General features: G+C 40.2%; 1 protein-coding gene across 1 annotated transcript; it reads right to left on the bottom strand.

Moving 5' to 3' along the window:
- Positions 1-9,489: 9,489 nt before the first annotated feature.
- Positions 9,490-26,504, bottom strand: PSMC2 (proteasome 26S subunit, ATPase 2). The gene is made up of 12 exons (XM_001914803.6): positions 24,796-26,504; positions 22,469-22,506; positions 21,577-21,658; positions 20,754-20,853; positions 14,954-15,085; positions 14,454-14,526; positions 13,978-14,073; positions 13,140-13,304; positions 11,898-11,985; positions 10,094-10,296; positions 9,903-9,999; positions 9,490-9,816 (listed from the first exon to the last, which is right to left on the bottom strand). Exons 1-12 carry the CDS (start codon positions 24,863-24,865, stop codon positions 9,659-9,661), a joined length of 1,302 nt encoding a protein of 433 aa, XP_001914838.1. The 5' UTR covers positions 24,866-26,504; the 3' UTR covers positions 9,490-9,658.
- Between the last annotated feature and the right edge of the window lie 456 nt (positions 26,505-26,960).

Genomic DNA, 26,960 nt, shown 5'->3' with positions numbered 1-26,960 from the left:
CAGAAAAAGTGTGTCTATACCCTACGAATTTGTATTAAACCTGTTCTTTAATTTTTAACCTGTTTTCAATAGAATTCTACCATGTACATAAAAAGCACTTAAGTCTTACTGAAGGGAAATATATTTTTGTTTCAGCATGTCTCTGAGAAAGCTAGAGTGCATTTCAGAATATATCTTATCTATATGTAAATATGTTGGAATGTTTTACTTAGAATTATTTCATATAATGGAAAATTTCCTGACTTTTTTTACTTAGGTCATTTTGTCTCTACCTTCTTTCTGGACCTTAGTAGCTGCTAGAATATGCCTTATGTGTTTTTCAGCTCTGGTTCAAATTCAAGTTCTTAGTGCCCTATCAAATGGGGCACAATCCACATTGATAGATACAGGGACTAGAACTAGCCTTATTTTGTGGCAGTATGGGAGAGAGCCCTGTTATCAGGAAGGTCCCATATAGAGAAGCCCTTTCTTCCTCAAATCCTGTGCCACAACAGTGGTTGATCTCTGCCTCGTGGACAGATGGAATATGTTTGAGAACAATTGTGAACCTGGACCCAGGAAACTCCGAATTCATGTCACAGGCATTGACTGTATAATCATATGGCGGCAGACAGTGGGATCCTGATGGCCAGGCTCATCTGCAGTGGAACTCAGAGAAACAGTGAAGGACATGAATTCTCTGCAAGCCCTGGGAGTAAGGAGCTCATTTTGTAGTTTTCAAGTAACATCTAAGATACCCACTCTGTGTAGTTTGATCCCATATCCTTACCTGTTTAACAGAGGCACCGCCTGCCTCTAGTGGTTCATTTTGAGAAAGTGAGTCTGCCCTCACGTGTGCATGAAGGAGGGTAGAAACCCAGAGACTCTGCCCTGGAGTGGGTGGGGGTTTCCTGTGTTTTAGGGAGTGGGGAAGGGCGGGGGGTGCGGGTGCCTTTGTGTGGGGATGGGAGAGGGAGAGGGAGGGCAGGGGATGTGGTGGGGAAGGCTTTATCTGTTGTCTGCCCCTTTAAAGGTAGTAAATCAATTTAAATTCTAAAGTCAAACAAAACATCCTTGGTGTGAGCCTGTATGCTTTACTGAGTGCAAAATGCTGTTGGTCCTTTTTAGGGTACCTTTCAGGAATGCTTTTAGGATTCAGTATGTTTAGATTCTTGATAATATGGTTTGAGTGCCGATAAAAAAAGTTGGTTTGAGAACTGATAAAACTATTGTCTAATTCTCCAAACATAAAGCCAACCAAAATGCCTGCAATGGTTTCAAAACCCCTCAAATCCCAACAACAAAATGTTCAAAAGCTAGCAATGCAACAGGTAATCTGCCTGCCTGACTTGGATTCAGTCAAGTTTGAGCATCTCAAAAATCCATCTTACCTTTGAAAACGCTAACCAGGTTTTTCATTGTTCTGGTGGATCACATTTTACTGTATCTAACAGATGAACCTGAGCTTTGTGGAAATTAAATTTTTATAAATCTATTCACATTGTAAAATGTTTTGAAAAAAGTATTTTATTTTTTTTTTTTAAGATTTTATTTTTCCTTTTTCTCCCCAAAGCCCCCCAGTACATAGTTGTATATTCTTCGTTGTGGGTCCTTCTAGTTGTGGCATGTGGGACGCTGCCTCAGTGTGGTTTGATGAGCAGTGCCATGTCCGCGCCCAGGATTCGAACCAATGAAACACTGGGCCGCCTGCAGCAGAGCGCGTGAACTTAACCACTCGGCCACGGGGCCAGCCCCTAAAAAAGTATTTTTTAAAGCACCACTACAGTGTTTTCTAAAGTCATAAACCATTTGTATTCTGATCTGTCAACCCCCTGATATGTATAAACATACATGTACTTCTACACACACATATATATACACACATGTAACTTCACGCACACACACATTCTAGGTGGAGGGAAGTTACTGGTGAATATTTATCTTTTTAAATAGGGTACAAACATGCTAATCTAGCTAGTGTTGATGCCATCAACATACACAGCCCGTGGGAAGAAACACCCAAATTTTTCAAATAATTCATTGTACACTTGATGTGTGGCCAGTTAGATTTTCATCACGTAACTGAGATGTCGAGATTATTCAGAGCCTGTTAGGCCTGAGTGAGTGCAACATATGCTATGAGTTGTCTCCAATTGATGTATGTGATGTAAGAGTGTGCTCTAAATGCTTACACACCTCTGTAGTCATTCGCTGGAGTCTCTGTTGTTATAAGCATAACCTGGCAATGGTCCACTCTACCTCATACCTCAGGAGAGACCAGGGCAGGCTTAGAAAAAAGTTCCTGATCTATTTCACAAAAATGAAAAGAAAGAAAGGAGTTGGTTGGATTTTATGAATGAAGGGCTTTAATAATTCTGCTTGAAAACTTTCATATTTTAAATATTTCATTGCAACACTTAGAGGATTTTCTATGTTGTCAGCTTTTTCTTTTGTGAATTAAATTGCATCCAGCTGTCACTATTTTGCATTACCTATTTATGAATATTGAACTGCAATAAAAATATTCTTTACTGTGCTTGGGTCTCAGTATCTGGGGGTGGGCTTACTGTGTTGGAAGAGGGGAGGGGATTCAGTAGTAGCTGCACAAGAAGTAATTTTAAAGAGGTATGTTGAGGATTTTTTTCCTTTTTTTTTAAATTTTTTATTGAGTTAATGATAGGTTACAATCTTGTGAAATTTCAGTAGTATATTATTGTCTGTCAGTCGTGATGTAGGTGCAACCCTTCACCCTTTGTGCCCACTCCCCATCCCCCCAGTAGCCACTAATCTTTTCTCTTTGTCCACAGGTTTAAAGTCCTCATATGAGTGGATTCATACAGAGATTGTCCTTTTCTATCTGGCTTATTTAACTTAACATAATTCTCTCAAGGTCCATCCATGTTGTTGCAAATGGGACGATTTAGTTCTTTTTTACGGCTGAGTAGTATTCCATTGTGTGTATATATATATATATATATATATATATATATATATATATATACCACATCTTCTTTATCCATTCATCTGTTGATGGGCACTTAGGTTGCTTCCACATCTTGGCGATTGTAAATAATGCTGCAATAAACATTGGGGTGCATAGGACTTTTGGAATTGCTGACTTCAAGCTCGCTGGATAGATACCCAGTAGTGGAATAGCTGGAACATATGGCAGTTCTATTTTTAATTTTTTGAGGAATCTCCATACTGTTTTCCATAGTGGCTGCACCAGTTTGCATTCCCACCAGCAGTGTATGAGGGTTCCTTTTTCTCCACAACCTCTCCAACATTTGTTACTAATTGTTTTAGTTATTTTTGTCATTCTAATGGGTGTAAGGTGATATCTTAGTGTAGTTTTGATTTGCATTTCCCTGATGATCAACGATGATGAACATCTTTTCATGTGCCTATTGGCCATCCGTATATCTTCTTTAGAGAAATGTCTGTTCATATCTCCTGCCCATTTTTTGATCGGGTTGTTTAATTTTTTGTTGCTGAGTTGTGTGAGTTCTTTATATATTATGGATATTAAGCCTTTGTCGGATGTATTACTTGCAAATATTTTTTCCCAGTTAGTGGGTTGTTTTTTTGTTTCAATCCTGTTTTCATTTGCCTTGAAGAAGCTCTTTAGTCTAATGAAGTCCCATTTGTTTATTCTTTCTGTTGTTTCCCTTGTCTGAGAAGACATGTGGTCCAAAAAGATCTTTTTAATACTGATATCAAAGAGTGTACTGCCTACGTTTTCTTCCAGAAGCCTTATGGTTTCAGGTCTCAGCTTTAGGTATTTAATCCATTTTGAGTTTATTTTGGTGAATGGTGAAAAAGAATGGTCAATTTTCATTCTTTTACATGTGGCTTTCCAGTTTTCCCAGCACCATTTGTTGAAAAGACTTTCTTTTCTCCATTGTAGGCCCTCAGCTCCTTTGTCAAAGATAAGCTGTCCATAGATGTGTGGGCTTATTTCTGGGCTTTCAGTTCTGTTCCATTGATCTGTGCACCTGCTTTTGTACCAGTACCATGCTGTTTTGATTCCTGTAGCTTTGTAGTATGTTTTGAAGTCAGGGATTGTGATGCCTCCAGCTTTGTTGTTCTTTCTCAGGATTGCTTTAGCAGTTTGGGGTCTTTTGTTGCCCCATATGAATTTTAGGATTCTTTGTTCTATTTCTGTAAAGAATGTCATTGGGATTCTGATTGGAATGGCACTGAATCTGTAGATTGCTGTAGGTAGAATGGACATTTTAACTATGTTTATTCTTCCAATCCATGTGCATGGAATGTCTCTCCATCTCTTTACGTCATCATCCATTTCGTTCAGAAAAGCCTTGTAATTTTCATTGTATAGGTCTTTCAATTCCTTAGTTAAATTCACCCTGAGGTATTTTATTCTTTTTGTTGCGATTGTGAATGGTATTGTGTGCTTGAGTTCTTTTTCTGTTAGTTTGTTATTAGAGTTTAGAAATGCTACTGATTTATGTAAATTGGTTTTCTACCCTGCAACTTTGCTGTAGTTGTTGATTACTTCTACAAGTTTTCCAATGGATTCTTTGGGGTTTTCTATATATAGCATCATGTCATCTGTAAACAGCGAGAGTTTCACTTCTTTCCCCCGTTTGGATTCCTTTTATTTCTTTTTCTTGCCTGATTGCTCTAGCCAGAACCTCCAGAACTATGTTAAATAAGAGTGGTGATAGAGGGCATCCTTGTCTTGTTCCTGTTCTCAGTGGGATGGCGCTCCGTTTTTGCCCATTAAGAATGATGTTGGCTGTGGGTTTGTCATATATGGCCTTTATTATGTTGAGGTAGTTCCCTTCTATGCCCATTTTGTTCAGAGTTTTTATCATAAATGACTGTTGGATCTTGTCAAATGCCTTCTCTGCATCTATTGAGATGATCATGTGGTTTTTATTCCTCAGTTTGTTGATGTGGTGTATCACATTGATTGACATGGATGCTGAACCATCCCTGTGACCTTGGTATGAATCCCACTTGATCATGATGTATGATCCTTTTGATGAATTGCTGAATTCTGGTTGCCAAAATTTTGTTTAGAATTTTTGCATCTATGTTCATCAGTGATATTGGCCTGTAGTTCTCTTTTTTCGTGGTGTCCTTGTCAGGTTTTGGTATCAGCATGATGTTGGCCTCGTAGAATGTGTTAGGAAGTGTTCCATCCTCCCTAATTTATTGGAATAGCTTGAAAAGGATAGGTATTAAATCCTCTCTGAAAGTTTGGTAGAATTCCCCAGGAAAGCCATGTGGTCCTGGGGTTTTATTCTTTGGGATGCTTTTGATGGCTGTTTCAATCTCTTTCCTTGTGATTGGTCTGTTCAAATTGTCTGCCTCTTCTTGAGTGAGCTTTGGGAGATTGTAGGAGTCCAAGAATTTATCCATTTCCTCTAGGTTATCCATTTTGCTGGCATATAGTTTTTCGTAGTATTCTCTTATAATCCGTTGTATTTCTGCAGAGTCCATTATTATTTCTCCTTTCATTTCTGATTTTGTTTATTTGAGCTCTCTCTCTTTTTTCTTTGTAAGTCTGGCTAGGGGCTTGTTAATTTTATTTATCTTCTCAAAGAACCAGCTTTATGTTTCATTGATCCTTTCTACTGCCTTTTTTGTTTCAATAGCATTTATTTCTGCTCTGATTTTGATTATTTCTCTCCTTCTGCTGACTTTGGGCTTTGTTTGTTCTTCTTTCTCTAATTCAGTGAGATGTAGTTTAAGATTGCTGATTTGGGATTTTTCTTGTTTGTTAAGATGTGCCTGAATTCCGATGAATTTTCCTCTTAATACAGCTTTTGCTGCATCCCATATGAGTTGGTATGGAATGTTATCATTTTCATTTGCCTTCAGGTATTTTTTTATTTCTTCCTTAATTTCTTCAGTGATCCATTGCTTGTTCAGTAGTGTATTGTTTAGTTTCCACATCCTTGTGCCTTTCTCAGCTTTTTTCTTATAATTAATTTCTAGTTTTACAGCCTTATGATCAGAGAAGATGCTTGTTATTATTTCAATTTTTTTAAATTTGTAGAGGCTTGCCTTGTTTCCCAACATATGGTCTATCCTTGAGAATGTTCCATGCATGCTTGAGAAGAATGTGTATTCTGCTGTTTTTGGATGAAGTGTTCTATATATGTGTATTAAGTCCAACTGTTTTAGCTTTCTGTTTAGCTCCAGTTTCTTTGTTGATTTTCTGTCTGGATGATCTGTCCATTGATGTGAGTGGGGTGTTGAGGTCCCCTACCTATTATTGTTATTTTTTTTTTTCTTTTTTAAAGATTGGCACCTGGGCTAACAACTGTTGCCAATCTTTTTTTTTTTCTGCTTTATCTCCCCAACCCCCCCCCCCCCGCCCCCCCCTACATAGTTGTGTATCTTAGTTGCAGGTCCTTCTAGTTGTGGGATGTGGGACCCCGCCTCAACATGGCCTGATGAGCGGTGCCATGTCCACACCCAGGATCTGAACCCTGGGCCACCACAGCGGAGCGCGTGAACTTAACCACTCGGCCACAGAGCTGGCCCCTATTGTGTTATTTTTGATATCTTATCTTAGGTTTGTTAACAGTTGCTTTATGAACTTTGGTGTTCCTGTGTTGGGTGCATAGATATTTATAAGCATTATTTCTTCTTGATGAAGTGTCCCTTTGATCATTATATACTGGCCTTCTGTCTCTCTCTTTACCTGCCTTATCTTGAAGTCTGTTTTGTCTGATGTAAGTATTGCGACACCTGCTTTGTTTGCTATTAGCTTGGAGTATTGTCTTCCACCCCTTCACTCTGAGCCTGTGTTTGTCCTTGGAGGTGAGGTGTGTTTCCTGCAGGCAACAAATTGTTGGATCTTGTTCTTTAATCCATTTTGCCACTCTGTGTCTTTTTATTGGAGCGTTCAATCCGTTTACATTGAGGGTGAGTGTTGATGCATGAGGGCTTAATGCTGTCATTCTGTTGCTCATTTTCCGGCTTTCCTGTGTTTCCTTTGTTTCCTGAGTGTTTTAGCCTGTCCATTGACTTCCGCAATTTCTTATGGTGGGTTTCTTAGATTTTTCCTTATTTATTTTTTGTGTCTCTGTTCTGTTTTTTAGTTTAGTGGCTACCCTGAAGTTTGTATTCAGAATCTCGTGTATAACATAGTCCATTTTCTGGTGGTCTCTTACTTCCTTAGCCTAGAGTGTTTCAGTCCCTTTCCTCCTCCCCTCCTAAATTATTTTCATCTCTTATTCCAACTTGTGATGTGAGTTTGTGGTTAGAGTGATAAGACTGTCTCTGCTTTTGTCATTTCCTTCCCTTTATCCTAATGCTATAGTTGAATATTTGCTATCCTATTCAGATGCTATCTAATTGTCTCCTTACTCTGTTTTGTGACCCCTTACTCCCTTTTTTTCTTTTTTCAGGTATGAGAGCCTTCTTGAGGATTTCTTGTAGTGGAGGTCGTGTGACTACGAGGTCCCTCTCCTTTTGTTTCTGTGGAAAAGATTTAATTTCTCCCTCATATCTGAGGATATTTTTGCTGGATAGAGTATTCTTGGCTGAAGATTTTTATCCTTTAAAGTCTTGAATATGTCACTCCAATCTCTCCTAGCTTGTAAGGTTTCTGTAGAGAAATCCGATGAAAGTCTGATGGGGGTTCCTTTGTAGGTTATTTTCTTCTGCCTTGCTGCCCTGAGTATCCTTTCTTTGTCCTTCATTTTTGCCATTTTTATTACTATGTGCCTTGCAGTAGGTCATTTTACATTGACAAATCTAGGAGATCTGAAAGCTTCCTCCACACACATTTCTCCCTCAATCCCTAGATTTGGGAAGTTCTCTTCTATTATTTCGTTGAGCACACTTTCTGCTCCATTTTCCTTTTCCATGCCCTCAGGAATTCCGATGATTCTTATATTGCATTTTCTCATTGAGTCAGCTATTTCTCTGAGATTTTCTTCAGTTTTTTTAATTCTTAGTTCTCTTTCTTCCTCTGTCTGGAGCAATTCAGCCTGTCTATCTTCCATTATGCTAATTTGCTCCTCTATGGTGTCTACACAGCCATTCAGGGAATCCGTATTCTGTTTTATCTGATCCACTGTATTTTTCATCTCTAGTATTTCTAATTAATTCTTCTTTATAATTTCAATCTCTTTTGTGAAGTAACTCCAGAACTTGTTGACTTCTCTATATTTCCCTTTACCTCAGTGAATATTTTGAGGATAGCTATTCTGAACTCCTCTTCACTTAGTTTACTCATTTCCAGGCCCTCAGAACCTGCTTCTGTATTTTTATATTTTTCCTTTTGGACTGGAGCTTTTATAAATTGATGGATGGTAGAGGAGCGGTTTTTGCACATGATGCTATTATTCGGCTGCAATTACAGCCTGTCACCACTAGATGGGGGTCGAGAGGCTTGTTTTCTGAGCCCTGCACCTTCAGCCAAGATGGCGGCACCCAGCATGGGTTTGGGGAGGAGGGGCACTTTCACTCACCCTGACTGGTATTGGATCAGCTCTCACTTTCTGGTCTCCCCAGGGCCCTGCCTTGCTGGGGTTCCCCCATGTGAAAGCTTTCCCCTGTTAGAGGGTTTCCGCTGCATGGGCAGTGGGCATCCTGGACGATCCCTGGACGCACAGTCCCTCCCCTGCTCCTTCCTGCACCCGCAGCAGCAATCCCAGTCTCTAGGGGAGGGAGCAAAGTTCTGTCCTACCCCATTCCAGCTCCTCTGAAGCCGGCTGCAGGCTCTCCTTCTTCCGTCGTTTGACTGCTATGGGTCTCTGACGATTTCTGTTATTCGGATTGTTTTTTTGGTTGGAAAGCAGCTGCTCTTTTTGGTTGTACTTTGGAGGGGAGAGAGTCCCGGGTGAGCTCATGCCGCCATGTTGCTGACGTCGGTATGTTGAAGATTCTAATACAACTTTTATTTCAGAAATACCTGACCGTAGACCAGAAGTCTAACAGGAGCTTTACCAAAATTTTAAACCATTAATTTATAAAATGAAAATACTTTTCTGTATGAATCCAATTCCAGGTTTTCTAAATTAGATCATGTGTATATATTTTTCTTTCTGCTTTACTACTTCACTGGTCGTTAAAATCAATAATTCTTGATTAATTTGAAATCAAGTCAAATGGCAAAGCAAAACATATTACATCAGATGCTTCTACTTTAGTAAAGCTTTGGCCAAACTTTTTTAATTATTCAACATGGCAGGGAAAAAAACCAGGAAAGGCATACGGTCATGTGCCTAGATGGGACATCTTGGTGAGGGGCAGAAGAACATAATGGTGAGGAGTATAGCAATGGAGCTGACAAGCTTGTGCTCGAATCCCAGCTCTACTACCAGTGAATTAGGCAGGAAAGTTTCTGCATCTGCTAGATCAAGGTCCATTAAACCCAGCTCACTGGGCAGATGGGAGAATACAATGAGATAATGGCAGTACAGCACCCAGCCAGCATATGCCCAGAACCCATGCGGGCTAGGCAGGCACTTTATGATGTGGAATTCTTAAATGGTAACAGATCCACAAACAGCATACACAAGCTTTTCTACCTAATGACATTAGATATCACCTTTTATTGTACCACAGAGAAAAGACATCTGAAAACATACAATCTTGAAACCATTTGTTTTCTGTGTGAAATGGTTACTAGTAAGTCTATGTAAGGTGAGGATTCCAATTAAAAGAAAAGTCACCCTGAAAGCCTTCAGGCTCAGTTGTATGTCATATAGCGGGGAGTAGCACTGAATTTGGCATAGGATTTAATGACCTTATTTACAGCTTCCAAGAAATCCTTCTCAGTGGCAATTTTTCGCCGTGCTCTGATGGCAAACATACCAGCTTCCGTGCAGACGCTTCTAATCTCAGCACCTTTCAAACAAGAAGGAAGTAACAGGCTTAATAAAAGTAACGTGAAGAGACAGACCAGCAAATATAAGCAAGACTTTCCAACCTACCAGTGCTATTTGGACACAGTCGTGCTAACAATTCAAATCTGATGTCTCTTTCAACACTCATTGAACGTGCATGAATCTTAAAAATGTGAGTCCGACCCTAAAAATAGGAGAAATGACAAATATTAAAAAGAATCACAGGAAGGAGAAATTTCAAGAATAATCTCTTTTCTCAAATGAAATGATTTTCCTACCTCCAGATCAGGTAAGCTAAATTCAATCTTTCTGTCCAATCTCCCTGGCCTCATCAGTGCTGGGTCCAAAGTGTCAGGCCTGTTAGTGGCCATCAGCACTTTAATGTTGCCTCGAGGATCGAAGCCATCCAGCTGATTGATCAGTTCCAACATGGTTCTCTGCACTTCGTTGTCACCTCCAGCACCATCATCGAAACGAGCCCCTGGGAAGACAAAAGGAAGGATCAGCCCTCATGTCCTCTCAGGAGCAGCACCAGGCCTAACTCGAAAGTGCTGTGAGTCTCCGCTCAGATCACGCTCTCCAGCACAAGTGAACACGACAGTTTCAGCAAACCTTTGTGTGCTTTACACAAAACCAGTCAGAAAGTGAATCTTTCAAAAGGACTCATCACAGATTTATTTAACATAGGCTCCCTTAAAGTATTTTTTTAAATCCTCTTTCAGGAGTTTTGTTTTTCAAAATCACTCAAGCACACCTCCGTTGTTTAACACAATATACACCTGGACAAGGTAACAGAATACTTGGCAACGTGAGCACCATACTGGTGTCTGACCATCTGTAAGAACTATTAGACTCCTTTAAACTTCTCGAGACTGTCCTTAAAACTACAGCTAAGCCTCTAAGACAGCAGAACGACAGCAGCTCCCTATCACAGGGACTTGGCTAAATTAGAGGACTCTAAGATAATGTCAGTCTCACTTGCGTTTCAACCAAAACAGTGCCAAAAAAAGACCTCCAAATAATCTATTTTCATTTTTAAACTGTATAAATACATACTGTTGTATTAATGTACTACATACATTATAAAAAAAATGGAAACTTTAAAAATTAAAATTAAATACAAAGAAAAATTCTAGTGTTTTCCTCCTGCACCCAATACTATTTTATCCACAGTCTGCTTTGGAAACCACAGCTTCAGAGCATCCTGACATCACAAGGCTTATTCCAACAATACTATAAAAAATGACTTCAGAGTCACAACACTGCATTGATCTACTGTGGTGAAATTATGTCCCCTGCAGACATTAACTACAGAATATCCAAACGCAGCAATGCCCATCCAGTCTAAAAGCAAGACGCTAGGTAACCTAACCACAGTCCCCTAACAGTGTTGCAGGGTCCACCATATTTTCCAGTCATTTTTATCACTAAGTTCATCACGTAACCGTCTAGATAAACAACACTTCTCTATCCAGTAAGGGTTATTACTCTTATAGACTATAACAATACCCAAGACCTACTGAACAGTTTAGAGTTTTCAAAGTCTATCACATTTATTACTTACTTTAAAGCTCTCAAAAACCCATGAAATAAACAAGGCAGGAATTATCACTCCCTATATAAGATAAGCAAACCAAGGCACAGAGTTAGTGAAAATAGCCTGTCTAGATCACACAGCTCATACTGTATTTCATCAACTCTATGAAGCCAAGGACATTATTTTATGTACACTTTAGGAAAACCACCACCTATTAAATTATGACCCCATGCCTTCTTATCACATTAAGTGAGGCTGTATCCCAAGCCAGGAGTTCTTGAAGTGTGAAAATGTGTGTCGTATGAATGAAATAGGAAAATACAAAGATAAACAGTTTGAGAAACAGCAATGCTATATAATGTTTCTTTTTTTCTTTATGGTATAGCCCTATTGTTTATTAGATCTGTGGCTCCAAGGTGCCAGAGCTCATAAAAGAGGTGGAATTAAAATCTTTATACAATTAACACGTCAGGAGAACTCTACACACATCACTTTAGAACTCTCATGAGACCCAATCCCAAAGGTTCTCTAAATACCATTCATACCTCCAATAGCATCAATTTCATCAAAGAATATAAGGCAGGCTTTTTTGGTTCTGGCCATTTCAAAGAGTTCTCGAACCATTCGAGCCCCCTAATGAGAAAAATAATGTTACGTTAGTTCTTAAAATACAATAAGAAATTATGTTTCAAACTTTTCAATATTCCTGACAGTATTCTCAACCATTATTACCTAAAGCTTTTCAATAATACTGAAGTTTATTCCATCAAATTAATTGTATTAGCCTCAAAACAATATTAAGTAATTTAATGATTTTGTACCTATTAAATAGCCAATAACTCTAAGACCTAAACAGGTCAAATTATCACTGTTAAATAAAATAAAGGCACCATTTCAATCGGTAAAACTTGAGGAAATAAAAACATTCAATCTATCACTTGGCATTTCTGATCAATGAGTTTGATTTGTAAGTTTTTTTATTTGCTTATTTATTTGTTGTGAGGAAGATTAGTCCTGAGGTAACATCTGCTGCCAATCTTCCTCTTTTTGCCTGAGAAGACTGCCCCTGAGTGAACACCTGTGCCAGTCTCCCTCTATTTTATATGTGGGATGCTGCCACAGCATGGTTTGATGAGCGGTGTGTAGGTGTGCCCAGGGTCCAAACCCACAAACCCTGGGCCGCCGGAGCAGAGCATGTGTACTTAACCACTGCACCAATGGGCCAGCTCTGATTTGTAAGTTTTGATCTAGGAATAAAAGTCTGTCTCAACTCATGCAGCTCCTTTTCTAATTCTTATTGTAAGTATACTAATCACTAATGTTCCAGAGACAATATATACAGCCCTAGACTTACTCTCTAATGGAAAAAACGTGTGTGTGCCGGGGTGGGGGGGGTGGCCACGGGATACACATCCACGCACATTCCTACAGACAACCCTGTTCTCTCCTCCTCAATGGAACACAGAACGCCGTCCCTGAAGTGGAAGTCTATGTGAACACATTCACTGGGCACTTCTAGGGTATTCATCACACAAACCAAATCTGTAGAAAATGACATCCTTTTGAGTACGAGCACACTGATTAAAAATTTTAGGCAGCTGTTTATTTCCAAATGACCACAAAGGGAGGCTGGTGGCTTCTGGGCTTCTGAACTACTAATTATAATCCATCAATAAAGAAAATTCAGGTCTCAATCTTTCAGTGTGGATTACAATTTTAATTTCTACCATGCTTTAAAAGTTTTTCACAGAGCTACATATTCTTTGATTATGACTGATTTACTTTACCTCCCCGACGTACTTCTGTACAAGCTCAGATCCAATAACGCGAATGAAGCAAGCATCAGTCCTGTTAGCAACTGCCCGAGCACAGAGTGTCTTGCCTGTACCCGGGGGACCAAAGAGCAGCACACCCTTGGGAGGCTCAATGCCAAGGTTAACAAACCTCTCTGGCTGTGATGGAGACACAATTTTTACACTTATCACTTCTGTATAATAAAAATAAGACTACTTCTACATCAATATATTTAAACCAAAATTATTAAGTCCACAATCTACATATTTGATCTAAATAAGAATTTTACTTATTCTAAGATGTAGGATCAAAACTATATTTAAACCAATTCATAAGGCTGAATATCTCTTAAAGGTGTTTCTACTATCCAGGCTTAAGAAAACATACTTTTTCCCTAATTTTAAAAAATTACAGTTTTTAAAGAACAGAAGTATTATCTAGTATTTAATATCCTGGTTATCCATTATCCTCCCAAGTTTAATTTGATTCAAGTCCATTTGCTCTTGATATCATTAAAAACCATGGCTTCTTCTACAGTAACCTATAACATGCTAACATCTTGCTAAAAGTTACACCTCAGCCTTCTCTCTAAAGAGCATCTATTTCTTTTTTGGAATAGGTTTGACCAATCAATCCTTTTGCTTTCTCTCTTCTGGAACTTACCAACTCTCCTCCACACCTCTTCCCTCTACCCCCTGAAAAATTTTCATCAAGGAAAATATAAAATTTTAAAAGCTACCTAATATATGTGCAATGTTAGTGCACAATACACAAAAGGCTGTCATGCCTTTATACAAAGAAATTTAAAACGCAACAGACACAGCCACTTACGTGAAGTAGCGGGGTCTCAACTACTTCTCGAAGCTTCTCAATCTGTTCCTTACAGCCACCCACATCGCTGTATGTGACATCAGGTTTTTCCTCCACCTAAGAAAGGGAAAAAAACGTACAACATACAGCCACAGGCTTTTGAATACTCATCCAAAGGTTCTATCCAGTAGAGTAGACCCAATACCCTAAAAAAAAGTCAGACTTAAGGCAAGTAAGAATTTTAATAAAAATGGAATACATTGCCCAGTGTCCTAGAGCCACTCGCTGTATTACTTGTTCCGACACTAGATGAGAGACAAGCTAGTGAAAGAAAGACTAATAAAGACGTTCTCATCTGAAAAACTGTGTAAAACATTTTGGAAACTCACTACATACCCAAATGTTAACAGTTTATTAGTTAAAAATTTCAAAAATTTCTGAGATGGAGGCAGTTGTATTCCAAGTCATGCCACCCCTTGCCCCCTATAGTTTCTCACCTGCATCATGGTAACTGTTGGGTCAATCTTAGGAGGCAGCGGAATGTGAATCTGATACTTATTTCTGTCCACACTAAGGAGGTAAAAAAGATCCTCATTAACACACTCAAAAAATTTACTGAGTGAATTATCATGTATTCTGTATACGTTAATTATATTAACTCCCTTAGGCCTCAAAACTATCCTATAGCAAGTGCTTCCTCCACCCACATCATGTTACCTTAAATAGACTGGCAAACTCAACTCTAAAATTCTGCACTTACTTTAATTATGACATTTGAAGACATTCATAAAAAGCCATAGTGGCGGTGGGGTAAAGGAGGCAGATGGGAATCAGGAAGCAGATGCAAAAGAAAGGATGTCCAACTGTGGTACCCTATTAGATTTTCCCTTGGTGTTCCATGGCACCCAGTTCATTCATTCAAAAGAAAGCCAAGGATGTGAATGTGACATGGTATCCTTAATGAAAGACGAGTATTTATCGTAAACAGAAATCTTACCCAACTCTCATCCCTTCTTCAATGTCAGTAGGTGCCACCTGATCACTGAGGTCCACCACGAACTTGGCAAACTGCTTCACGTTGATAATGTACTTCGGGTCCTCTGAATCAGCATTGATTATCTTTGTACATCTAATACAGCAAAAGGCTTCATTAGAGTAAGGAACCGAAACCACTAATAATGAATTCAAGTAACACAATTCTCTGTGGAGCATGCAGTATACTAACGAGCAGGTGTAAACTAGAAGTGCAGAAACTGGGCCACTGTTAAAGATCCTTTTCTACAGAATATGCTCAATCCCAAGGGTCCACTCAACTTCAGCAAAGCCAGAAAATTCTCAAAAGATACATGCCCCTGAAAAATTAAGCCCAAATATTCCATCATTAAGAAGTTGTCTAGTTTCTTGATTTTCATAACCATATTCCTTTACTCTTCTATATTTTAAGGTAGAGTCCTTTTTATCTTCCCTATAAGACTTGTCTTACAGCAAGTTACATAATAAATGTTTTCATTTTTTCCTGAGTTTATATTTCAAATCCATTTTTACTATTGTTATTTTTAACTTAAAAGTATTCTTTTTCTGTGTGACACAGTGAGGGCAAGTGTGTACTACCAAATACATCACGCAGAAAGTAGTCTACTGCCTTTCCTCTTCTATACCATCCATCTACTGAAGAAAAACAAAAGCAAGAAACAAAACTCATGGTGGAAAGAACTCAGGTTATAAGCCATAGCAACAAATACAGGGAAATACAAAATAGTCTCTGGAGTGTGCACACAGGTAGAGCTGAAAATAAGGTAAAGAATGCTTTCTCCTTGCAGCACAATCGTGTGACAGGACTCTGTGTTCTGTTACTAGCCAAGGTCTACCAGGGAGGTAGAATTACATATACAGAAAGTACCTATCACTACTTTATCTGACAGACGCTGCTAACACTGTATGCAGACAGATTTTTTAATCCACACCTGAAAAAGAATGTATACAGGGACCTCAACATGCAGAATGGAGGAGTAAGGACTTTGAAAAACCTGCTCTTCCTTAAAAGCAAAGAGAACACTGGCAACAACAATCAAAATCAACAGTTTCAGAACTCTGGAAATTAACTACAAGCTTATGATAACTACCGGATTATAACAATCCAGAGAGTGTTTATTCAAGAAAAATGGCTGAATCTCAGTAAGAACACTGAGCCTTGTTGCATTTTAACTTGCCTTAATCCCATCCTCCTCTCTCCAATTCAGCAGTAGACTTGAAAACCAACAGCCTCACAATTATGGTAAATGTGAAAACCAGAGGCCTAGCAGCTATGGGGGGGGGGGGGGGGCTGGGGGAGCAGTTAAGAATGAGTTTGAAGCTCCCCAAAAGCCCAACCTCCAAAGAACTGTCACTATTTGACCCATCTGGCAGCTAGTTAAAGAGCCCCATTCTCAAAACTTGTCTTTATTTGACCTGACTCAGAGCTCACCGTATCTGAACACTCCTACCCAAAGGACTTTTGCTGGAAACAATTGGCGGTGACTGTTTAACATCACAACTGTCTGAGGCACCATTACCAGTTGGGGCTAACAAGAGGCTGACCAAAAACACCTCAAAGGAAAAACAGCAACAATAATAAACCCTGGGGAAAGGGTAAATCTGATTTCCAGAGCCAACATATCACATTATTTAAAATGTCCAGTTTCCATCAAAAAATTATGAGACATAAAAAGAAATAGGAAAGTATGGCCCATACACAGGGAAAAAAGCAGTCCATAGAAACTGTCCCTGAGGAAGCCCAGACATTGGTCTTACTAAACAAAAACTTTGTAATCAGTATCATAAATATTTTTTAAAAACTAAAGGAAACCATGTCTAAAGAATTAATAGGAAGTATGAGAACAATGTCTCACCAAATAGAGAGTATCAATCAAGAGAGAAATTAAACTGGAAAAGTATATGGCTATAAAAAAAAATGATGTTCTGATACATACAACATGGATGAATCTTGCAACATTATGCTAAGTGAAATAAGCCAGAAATAAAACGTCATACATTATATAATTCCATGTTTATGAAATGTCCAAGATAGGCAAATCCATAGAGACAGAAAGGAAACTAGTGGTTGCCAGGAGAAAGGGAGAGAGAAGAAAAGGGACTGCTAATGGGTATGGGTTTCTTTTGGAGATGATGAAAATGTTTTGGAGAGAACAAAACAGAAGGTATCAAGAAATGCTGGGCCAAGGGGTGGGTGGTGGTAACTTTACTAAAAAAGGGGAGGATGGGGAGCTGAGAGGGAAGGGGGGGGTAAACATAAGTGAACCTGTTGATGAAATTCCCTAGTCCTCTATCTCCACTGTTCTTCCAAAATATTGGAGACTGGAAACACCAGGAGAATGAAAACAACTTCTCTGGGAAAAAATGACCATGCAATGAAAAGATCTAAAGATAGTGATAGTGAAGGCTCCCAAACTAAACATCCAACCACCTAAGCTGGAGTGAAGCTTAGGATCGACATGCCTCACTGTTCAATCAAGAGCTTCTATCAGCTTTTTGGTTTCCCACTAAAACCAAAGCCCAGGGGCCAGCCCCATGGCTGAGGGGTTAAGTTTGCACACTCTGCTCCAGCGGCCCGGGGTTTTGCTGGTTCAGATCCTGGATGTGGACATGGCACTGCTTGTCAGGCCATGCTGAGGCGGCATACCATGACCAGAAGGACCTACAACTAGAATATACAACTATGTACTGGGGGGCTTTGGGGAGAAGAAGAAGGAAAAAGAAGATTGGCAACAGATGTTAGCACAGGTGCCAATCTTTAAAAAAAAAAACAAAGCCCCAAATGAGATCACCAGGCAGCTAGCATAAAACATGGACTTCAAACAAGCAAAGAAAAGAGAGGCATCTTGGAGGAATCAGAAACCTTCCAGTTATCATTAACTTCCTTCAAAATGAGAACATAGTACAACCATGAAATGAGAACAAGATGTTCAGAAGACAACAAAACAGACACTGAATGAAACAGGAGCTCTTAGAAATTAAAAGAAGAGAAATGGGAGAAAAAAAATCAATAGAAGGACTCAAAGATAAAGTTAAAATCTCACAAAAAAGTAGGGGCCGGCCCGGTGGCGCAGCAGTTAAGTTCGCACATTCCACCTTGGTGGCCTGGGAGTTCAGCAGTTCGGATCCTGGGTGCGGACATGGCACCACTTGGCTAGGTTGTGCTGTGGTAGGCATCCCACATATAAACTGGAGGAAGATGGGCATGGATGTTAGCTCAGGGCCGGTCTTCCTCAGGAAAAAGAGGAGGATTGGCAGCAGATGTTAGCTCAGGGCTAATCTTCCTCCAAAGAAAAAAAAACCTCACAAACAAGTATAGCAAAAAGACGAAAAAAGAAAAGCAGGCGAGAAAGATTAGCATCTAGGAGGAGCAATCAAGGAGGTCCAATATCCAAATAAGAGAACTCCAGAGTAGCGGACCAAGAAAATAGAGAGAAAGAAATTATTAACAAATAAACAGCTTCACGAAAGTCTGCCATACTGAAGGACATTAGAGCCCTGCACAGTGGCTGGAAATAGACCCATGTCAAGGCACACCGCCCTGAGATGTCAGAACAGTGAGAACAAGAGGAGACCCCACAACTCTCAGAGGAGAAACAGGTCACATGTACAGGACTGGGAATCAAAATGGCTTCAAACTACCACCACCAAGAGGCGGAAGACGACGGAATGATGCCTTCGAAATTCTGGAGGGGAAAGAACTTTATACGTATCAGCCAAGACATTTCCAGACACAGCTGATCTCCCAACTGACCCTCTTTCAGGAAGCTCCCGGAGTACAGCCCACCTGACCTAAGAGTACAGCCCACTTAACCTGAGAGAAACTCATGGGATGCAAGCAACAGGAGAGAGGCAAAGGGAAGCTCCAGAGTGAGAAGTCACCGGATGACTGTGATTCAGCAGGAGTAGAGGGCAACAGCCCAAACCGAAGCAGGAAGGGAAGGGAGCCTGAGAAAACACCTGATGCACCTGAGGCAAACCCCAGAGAAAACCCGATGGAGCTCACGCCTCTGAAGCACAATTCAGACAATCAGGAAATACTGGGGGGTTGAGTTAGCAACATACCCAGAAAACCAGGCAAATGGAAAACAAGGCAATTACGAAAAGGAAAACAAAAAGTGGTGCAACAAAGGAAAAGTAATCACAGTTTACTGCTTGGCTCTTGTGAACAGGGTTTACTTAGCCACAACTATGAAAACACTGAATCCTGACCTAAGCAAAACTTTACGACAATCACATTAGGAAGATGCGGGGAGAGGAAGCGTATGTCTTTGGGATGAAAGCAGAGGAAATAAAACAAAGTTTTCATCTTCCACGGTGGCAAGCCAACGGAGAACACCTAAAACTAAAAAATCCAGAAGCAATCTACAATATACAAGACTTAGCACTCCCCATTAAAAACATGAAGGTAGAAACCAAAATAACCAGCTAAACATTTTGAAAACAAAGGTATCTCTAGGGAAGAGGAATTGGGAAAGACAGCTGTTGTCACAGAACTATTTAACTCTTTAAAACTATGATAAAACTAAAAAGCAAATGAATAAATGAAAGGAAGGGAAGATGGAAAAAGGGAGGCATTGAGGGAGAATAAGACAAGAAAAATAAGCTTTAGTTGCATTAAAGAGAGAAAACTAAAACAAACTTTAAACGAGTAGAATAAAACACAGGAGAGTACGTTTATACTCTTGGATTGGGCTAGGCCTTTCTAAGCAACATTAAAACCCAAAAGGTATAATGAAAATATTGATATATTTTATTTACCTCCTAAAAATGTAAAACCTTAGTCCAACCAAACCTACCAGGAGGTTAAAAGCCAAGTGACAGACTACGAAAAAATATCTGCAGCATGTATAAGGAAAGATTCATATGTACAATAGATGAAGCTCTCCTAAAGATTAACAAGAAACAACCCAACAGAGCAAAACATGAGTGGTCAAAGCAACACAAATGTTTAATAAGTATAAGAAGTAGCTATCATACTAGTAATCAGCACAATGCAAATTCAAACGAGATTGGTTTTTTGCCCAAATGGCAAAAGTGTAAAAATTGATCTTACGCTGATCAGGCAAACAGGCATTTGCCTCAAAACCTCTTGGTAAACCAAGTGTAAACTGGTCAAACCACTTTCTTTCACAGATTTTCAAAACTATAAATGTCTTTTACCCCATCATTCCACTTTCAGTAAGTAAGCTATTCTACAGAAACGTACGCACATACACAGACAAATATTTAACGTGAACGTTCATTGTAGCACTGTGTATAACAGAAACTGCAAACAGCCCAACATCTACAGAATGCTATGTAATTTTTAAAAAACTAGAGAAACAAGAAATAAAGATGAAGATCTATATTAAAGATAATGAAAGACTTCCAAAATATGTAGTTATGTCTAAAAGAAAAAATGAGGATGTTCTTTGTGTGCAAATATATACACGAAGATACACAGGAGGATTAAGAGGACCAAACTCTTTTCAGCAGTTTTGTCTAAGGAAGGGGCAATGAACAGCAAGGATGGGAAGGACGATTTCGTGTTTTGCTCTGTATCTTTCTGAATCATTTGGATCTTTTATGTGATTATGTCTTTACCTATTTCTTGAATAACTGTTTAAGGCATAAAATTTTAACTCCAGATACCTTTGTAGAAAGCTTTATTTACGTGGGATTTGGAATAGAAATTCTTTACGAAGCACTGCATCATACCTGATACTCTAAAAAGTACCTGAATGTACAGATAAAAACACATTTCCACCGAACGCTATGCATACCTGGCCACTTGCAAAGGTTGTTCACTCTGCAGTGTCTGCTTATCTGCAGCCAAATCCCAGAGTGCTGGGGGGGCCAGGCCGGTGTCTGACTCTTTAATACCTACATAGACAAAGAGCACAAAATTCACTGAAATGCAATGCATCACCCCGAAGCAAGCATTCTCAGCCTCAGCACTACGGACATTTTGGACTGAATTTGTTGTCGGGGGGCATCCTGTGCTTTATAATCGGATGGTTAACAGCATCCCTGGCCTCAAGCCACTAGATACCACTAGCACCACCTCTCCCTCAAGTCATGCGAATGAAGAATGTCTACAGACACTGCCAACTGTCCTGGGGAAGGCAAAATCATCCCAGTTGAAAACCATCACCCTAAAGCAGTCACAAGCCAAAAACAACGCTGTGTTTGACATTTTTGTTTGCAGGTCAAATACCATAAAACTTCACCACTGAAGTTCCCAAGAAGAAAAGTTTCCTACTAGGCAATAATTACTTCAAGCAATGTGAGATCACATTTTTATTCACTAAGAAATTCTGACTTGTTTATTCGAGTTTATTGAACTTGGCTTGGACCAACAGAAACATTACTTGCTTAAAGGATGATGTTTCTTAATTGCTTGAGCATTAAACTTGCTGGTAAAAGGTAGCAAAAAAGCTATCGAAAGAGGTTATTAAATGAGATCTAATTTCTTAACAGATAGGAAGGATAATAATTTTTCTAACTCTGTAATTCATGAAAGAGTAAACATTTGTATTTAAACTCCCTTGATATAATTAACACATTATATTTAAAGAGAAGAAACAGGAATAAAAAAATATCTACCAGTGAGCTCATTAATTTTCTTGAGAAGTTGTTGAATATCATCTTCAACCTGCTTGATCTGCCTCGAATAAGTGCTCTGACCCTGGGAGATACAGATGACTTCATTTAGAACACAAGGATACCAACAATTTATTAACTACAGACAAAAACTTTTAACAGTTACAATCTCAATAGCTATTATTGTCCCAAAGTTTGTGAAGTAAAAGTACAGAGAGGAAGTAGTATCATTTTCAGAATTATTCCTGAACCAATATTTTTCCCTAAACTGACAATGCACCATTATGCAAGATAACAAATAAAAATCATGCCTGAAATTATCCAAAACTACAGGCCCATTTCTACACATTAAAACTTTCCATCTCAGATCTAATTTAGTTATACAGTAACTAAATTTGTGTTTTAAATACAGTAAACATTTGTGTAAATGATTTCAAATATCTTTCAATATAGGACCACACTTTAATTATAAATAATATAAAAATAACATCTAAGCTTAGATACTCTGAATATTTACTCTCTGATCTCTTCTAGATAGAAACTGTAGGTAGGTAACTTTTTTCAGTGAAGATTACTATAAAATACTGGACATTCTCTTCTAATTATTTGGGAAAGACAATACAGTCATGCACCACATGAGGGCATTTCAGTCAACGATGGATGACATACACAACAATGGTCCCATAAGATTCGCACCCCATAGCCTAGATGTAGAGTAGGCTATACCATGTAGATTTGTGTACGCACACTCTACGTTTGTTCGCACAACGATGAAATCGCCTAACACCACATTTCTCGGAACAATCCCTGTTGTTCAGCAATGCACGACTGTGCCGACAATAGTTCCTATTTCAGCATAAAACATCTATATTTTGTAGACATTGAAAGGACTTACATAAGTTTTCAGCAAGGCAATATCCCCCTCATCCAGAGCTAAAAGAGAGAGAATGCATGAGATTCAAATAAAAGAAACTAGAGCTAACAATCTTTTAATGTTCCATTCAAAGTGCATTAATTGAGTGAGAAAAGTTGTGCAAAGTTGTAATGATATAAACACAACCATCAAATAGTTCCTGGACTCAAGGAACTCTAACTGAGAGAAGGCGGATGAAACAGAAGTCTGTAACATGGCTGCTCAAGAGTCTCAAAGTGATGTGACACGACAAGAAGGAGGAGCCCAAAGAAGAGTTTGAGAATCAAAATGACCTGGGCGCTGGCGCCAGCAAGGCCATGCATTCGCTAAGGAACCTCAGAAAGAGCATTGAATCTCTTTGAGCATCAGTTTTCTCATCTGAAAAATAGACATGATATTAATTTTCCCCGCACAGCATTGTTATAAAGATCAAATAAGGGGGCCGGCTCCGTGGCCGAGTGGTTAAGTTCACGCGCTCCGCTGTGGCGGCCCAGGGTTCGGATCCTGGGCGCGGACATGGCACCGCTCGTCAGGCTACGTTGAGGCGGTGTCCCACATCCCACAACTAGAAGGACCTGCAACTAAGATATACAGCTGTGTGGCGGGGGAGGGGAGTTGGGGAGATAAAGCAGGAAAAAAAAAAAAAGATTGGTATCAGTTGTTAGCCCAGGTGCCAATCCTTAAAAAAAAAAAACAGATTGGCAACAGTTGCTAGCCCAGGTGCCAATCTTAAAAAAAAAAAAAAAAGATCATATAAGATATAGATGAAGAAGCACATAAAGCTCTATACACATTAGTCATAACTGTATCCAAGGGATAAATTTATGAATGCATTTACAGAATGTTAACATACCCAGAGAAATACACGGGTGAAATGTTAAATGTCTGTGACTAAGTCTTCCACTAGGTGACTGAATACTTACGAGGTTTGCAGTGTCCTAAAATACTTTTAAGGGAAAGAGTAGAGTGTAGGATACAAGTAGAGAGGAAACCTCTTGGGGGGGGGGGGGGGGCGTTGAAATGAAGAAGACAGGGTGCTAGGAGAGGCTGAAGTAGTTTAGGAAAGGAAAAGTAAGAGAAAAGACAGGAAAAAAACCACCATAAAGAACATTTAAAAATAGCCTGTAAGGAACAAAAGAAAAACTCAGCACCAAGATGAGACTAGCAAAGGGGCTCCGGGGAAGAAATGGTGTATGAACATGGTGTGCGTATCTCATGCATTCTAGGCAGTGTGTCAAGTCGTAGAGGCTCTAAGGAGAGAAACTCAGCACCATCAAAATATTACAAAATTCACTCTACAGCTTGTGTTTGTGCACGTGGTAAAAGTTCTACGAATAGGGTTATTCATTGCTCTACAATGGCTATGAGACTGGAAGAAATCTAAACGTCCATCAATAATGATTAATTACCTACATCACTGTACACCAAATAAAAGGGGATGCTACACAGGTGCAGAGAGAAACACCAACTATTTACATAATAATATGAAGTCATCCCTAAGATACATTAAGAGTGGAAAAAAAGATGCACAGCATGCTACATTTATGTAAAAAGAAGAAACATACAGGGGCCGGCCCCGGGGCTGAGTGGTTAAGTTCGCGCGCTCTGCTGCAGGCGGCCCAGTGTTTCGTCGGTTCGAATCCTGGGCGCGGACATGGCACTGCTCATCAAACCACGCTGAGGCGGCGTCCTACATGCCACAACTAGAAAGACTCACAACGAAGAATATACAACTATGTACCGGGGGGCTTTAGGGAGAAAAAGGAAAAAAAAGAAAAAGAAGGAACATACAAGCAAACCTGCTTGTCTATGCACAGAAAACGTCCAGAAAGACAACGCAAATGGCAACAATGGCTGCCTCCGCAGAGAAGCAGGTGGCCGGGGCCAAGGGTGACACTTGTCAATCTATCTTTTGAGTTTTACGCACGTGAATGCATTATCTTGCCAAAGGAGCGGTTTTGGGGAAAACCATGTCTCAGGATGCTGGCTATACAGTGATGGCACCACAGTGTCACCTTTGAGAGGGAGGAGGGACAGCGGAGAGAATGCAAGCGACCACGCACCGCCTGCAGGCCTGACGGCCCCAGCAGGGGACGGCCTTCTCCCCGCCCGGAGAGGCGCGGATGAACAGAAGCCCGGACCGGCGGGAGTCGGACGCAGACCCCAGCGCAGGCCACTGGGGACGGAGCGGGCGGGCGGGGGAGCCCGGCGGCCGCCCCCGACGCCATCACTAGGGCGCGCGGGGACGAGCGCAGAGCGGCACTGCGGCCCCCCGCCCGGCCCGGAGCCCCCTGACTGCGGCCACTGACCTCGGATGGGCTTGTCCTCCTTCTCGTCCTCCTTGGTCTTCCGCTGGTCGGCGCCCAGGTAGTCCGGCATCTTGAGAGCCCGAACGCCTCAGCCGCTCGGCGATTACACAGCACCTTGCCCGCTTCCGGTCTGCGGCCCTTCCCCTTCCGCCCCGGAAGTACGGTGGCCCCGCGGCCCGCGCCGCTGCGCGCGGAGGCAGAGGCCGGGCGGAGGCCGCGCGGAGGCGGGGGTGGGGCCGCGCAGCGCCGGTCGCGGGAGAACCCTCCTGTCGGGAGGGAAGTCGGCCCGCCCTGCCTGTCACCGTGGCTGGGTTCCCTGAGCGCCGATGTCAGACCGACTCTGGCGCAGTCGCTGAGTCTAAGTGCTGATTTAGTCATTCATTTACTGCGCACTCTTGGGTGACGTTTTTAATCACCCCTGCACCCCAAAGCATTGTGGAGGCATTAAGTGACAGTGTGTGTAAAGTGCCTGGCACATTAGATGCGCAGTAAGTAGTGGCTAAATCTACAAATGGAGTGAAGGTAGATAGGAGTTATCTTGCAGTTAACACGAGATGAAGAAGTAAATGGTTTCAATATTTGAGTCTTTGGCCAAAGAAGAGTGGTACCATCCTCAGATACAGGGGAATCCGGGGGGAGAGCAGGTTTTAGAAGAAAGGAGTTTGGGAAATGAGGAATGGAAGAAAGCAGTTAGGAGACAATTGTAGAATTTAGAAATGAAAAAAAATCTGACCCTTCTGTGTATTAAAGGACACAGTCAAAGGAGTGAAAAGGCAACCTACAGGATGGGAGAAAATCTTTGCAAGTCATATGTGATAAGGGGTTAACATCCAAACTATGTAAAGAGCTACAACTCAATGGGAAAACAGTACGATTTTAAAAATGGATAATGGTCCTGAACAGACCTCTCCAAAGAAGGTATACAAATGGCCAATAAGCACATGAAAATATGCTCAGCATTATTAGCCATTGTGGAAATGCAAATCCAAACCATGAGAACCTCATACCCATTAGAACAGCTACTGTCAAATTAAAAATAAAAATTAAAAAAAGGAAAGAAAGAAAATGTGTTGGCAAGGATGTGGAGAAAATGGAAACTTGTGTACTGTTGGTAGGAACGTAAAATGGTGTGACCGCTATGGAAAACAGTATGGCACTTCCTCAAAAAATTAAAAATAGAATTACCATATGATCCGTCCATTCCAGTTCTGGGTATACACCCAAAAGAATTGAAAGCAGGGTCTCAAAGAGGTATTTGTACCTCCACGTTCATAGCAGCATTATTCAAAATAGGCAAAAGGTGGAAGCAACCTAATTGACAGAGGAATGAATAAATTAAATGTACATACAATGCAATATTATTCAGCCTTAAAAAAGAAAGAAATTCTGGCAAATACTACAAGTGTAAGGGTGTTATGCCAACTGAATAAGCCAGTCACAAAAAGGCAAATACTATATGATTCCACTTAAATGAGATGCTTAAAGTAGTCAAATTCATAGAGACAGAAAGGAGAATGGTAGTTGCCGGGGATTAGGGGGAGGTGGAAATGGGAATTATTTAATGTGATAGTTTCAGTTTTGCAAGATGAAAAGAGTTCTGGAGATTGGTTGCACAACAAAGTGAATGTGCTTAGCACTGCTGAACTGTGCACTTAAAAACGGTTAAGATGTGAATTTTATCTTATGTGGATTTTACCACACACACAGCTTAGAGCTGGGGGTAAAAATGGATGGGAGGGAAGTGTGAGAAAACGTTAATGTTAAGAAAGTGAAGTCAGGTTACTTTGACTCTTAGAGCCTGTTTTGGCAGTAGTAACATCAACAAACAAATGGGTCAGGCAGAGTTTCAGGGGGAGATTAGCTTAGCTTTTGAAATGTCCATTTTGAAGTGACAGTTTTGTCATGCAGTAAATGTACAGGCCAATTCAATATATTGAACAGTGCAAATGTAATTCCTAGAGAATAATCTGCTAATTTCTCGTGCTCTTTGCCAAAGAGTGGCACATTAAGTCTTCTATTTTGCCCACCCTATTTCAGATACTGCCGGGGAGGGTGGTGAATCTTCACCCACTGGTTTTCTTCTGCTAGTTCTTGCATTTGACCTCAGCCCTAGAAAGAATCATATACTAGGAGACAAACAATTTTATTATACGTTAAACAATTAA

This window comes from Equus caballus, chromosome 4 (assembly GCF_041296265.1).
Source record: "Equus caballus isolate H_3958 breed thoroughbred chromosome 4, TB-T2T, whole genome shotgun sequence".
NCBI classification, from domain to species: Eukaryota; Metazoa; Chordata; class Mammalia; order Perissodactyla; family Equidae; genus Equus; species Equus caballus.
The sequence above is the reverse complement of the archived record's forward strand: the minus strand, read 5'-3'. Positions and strand labels throughout refer to the sequence as shown.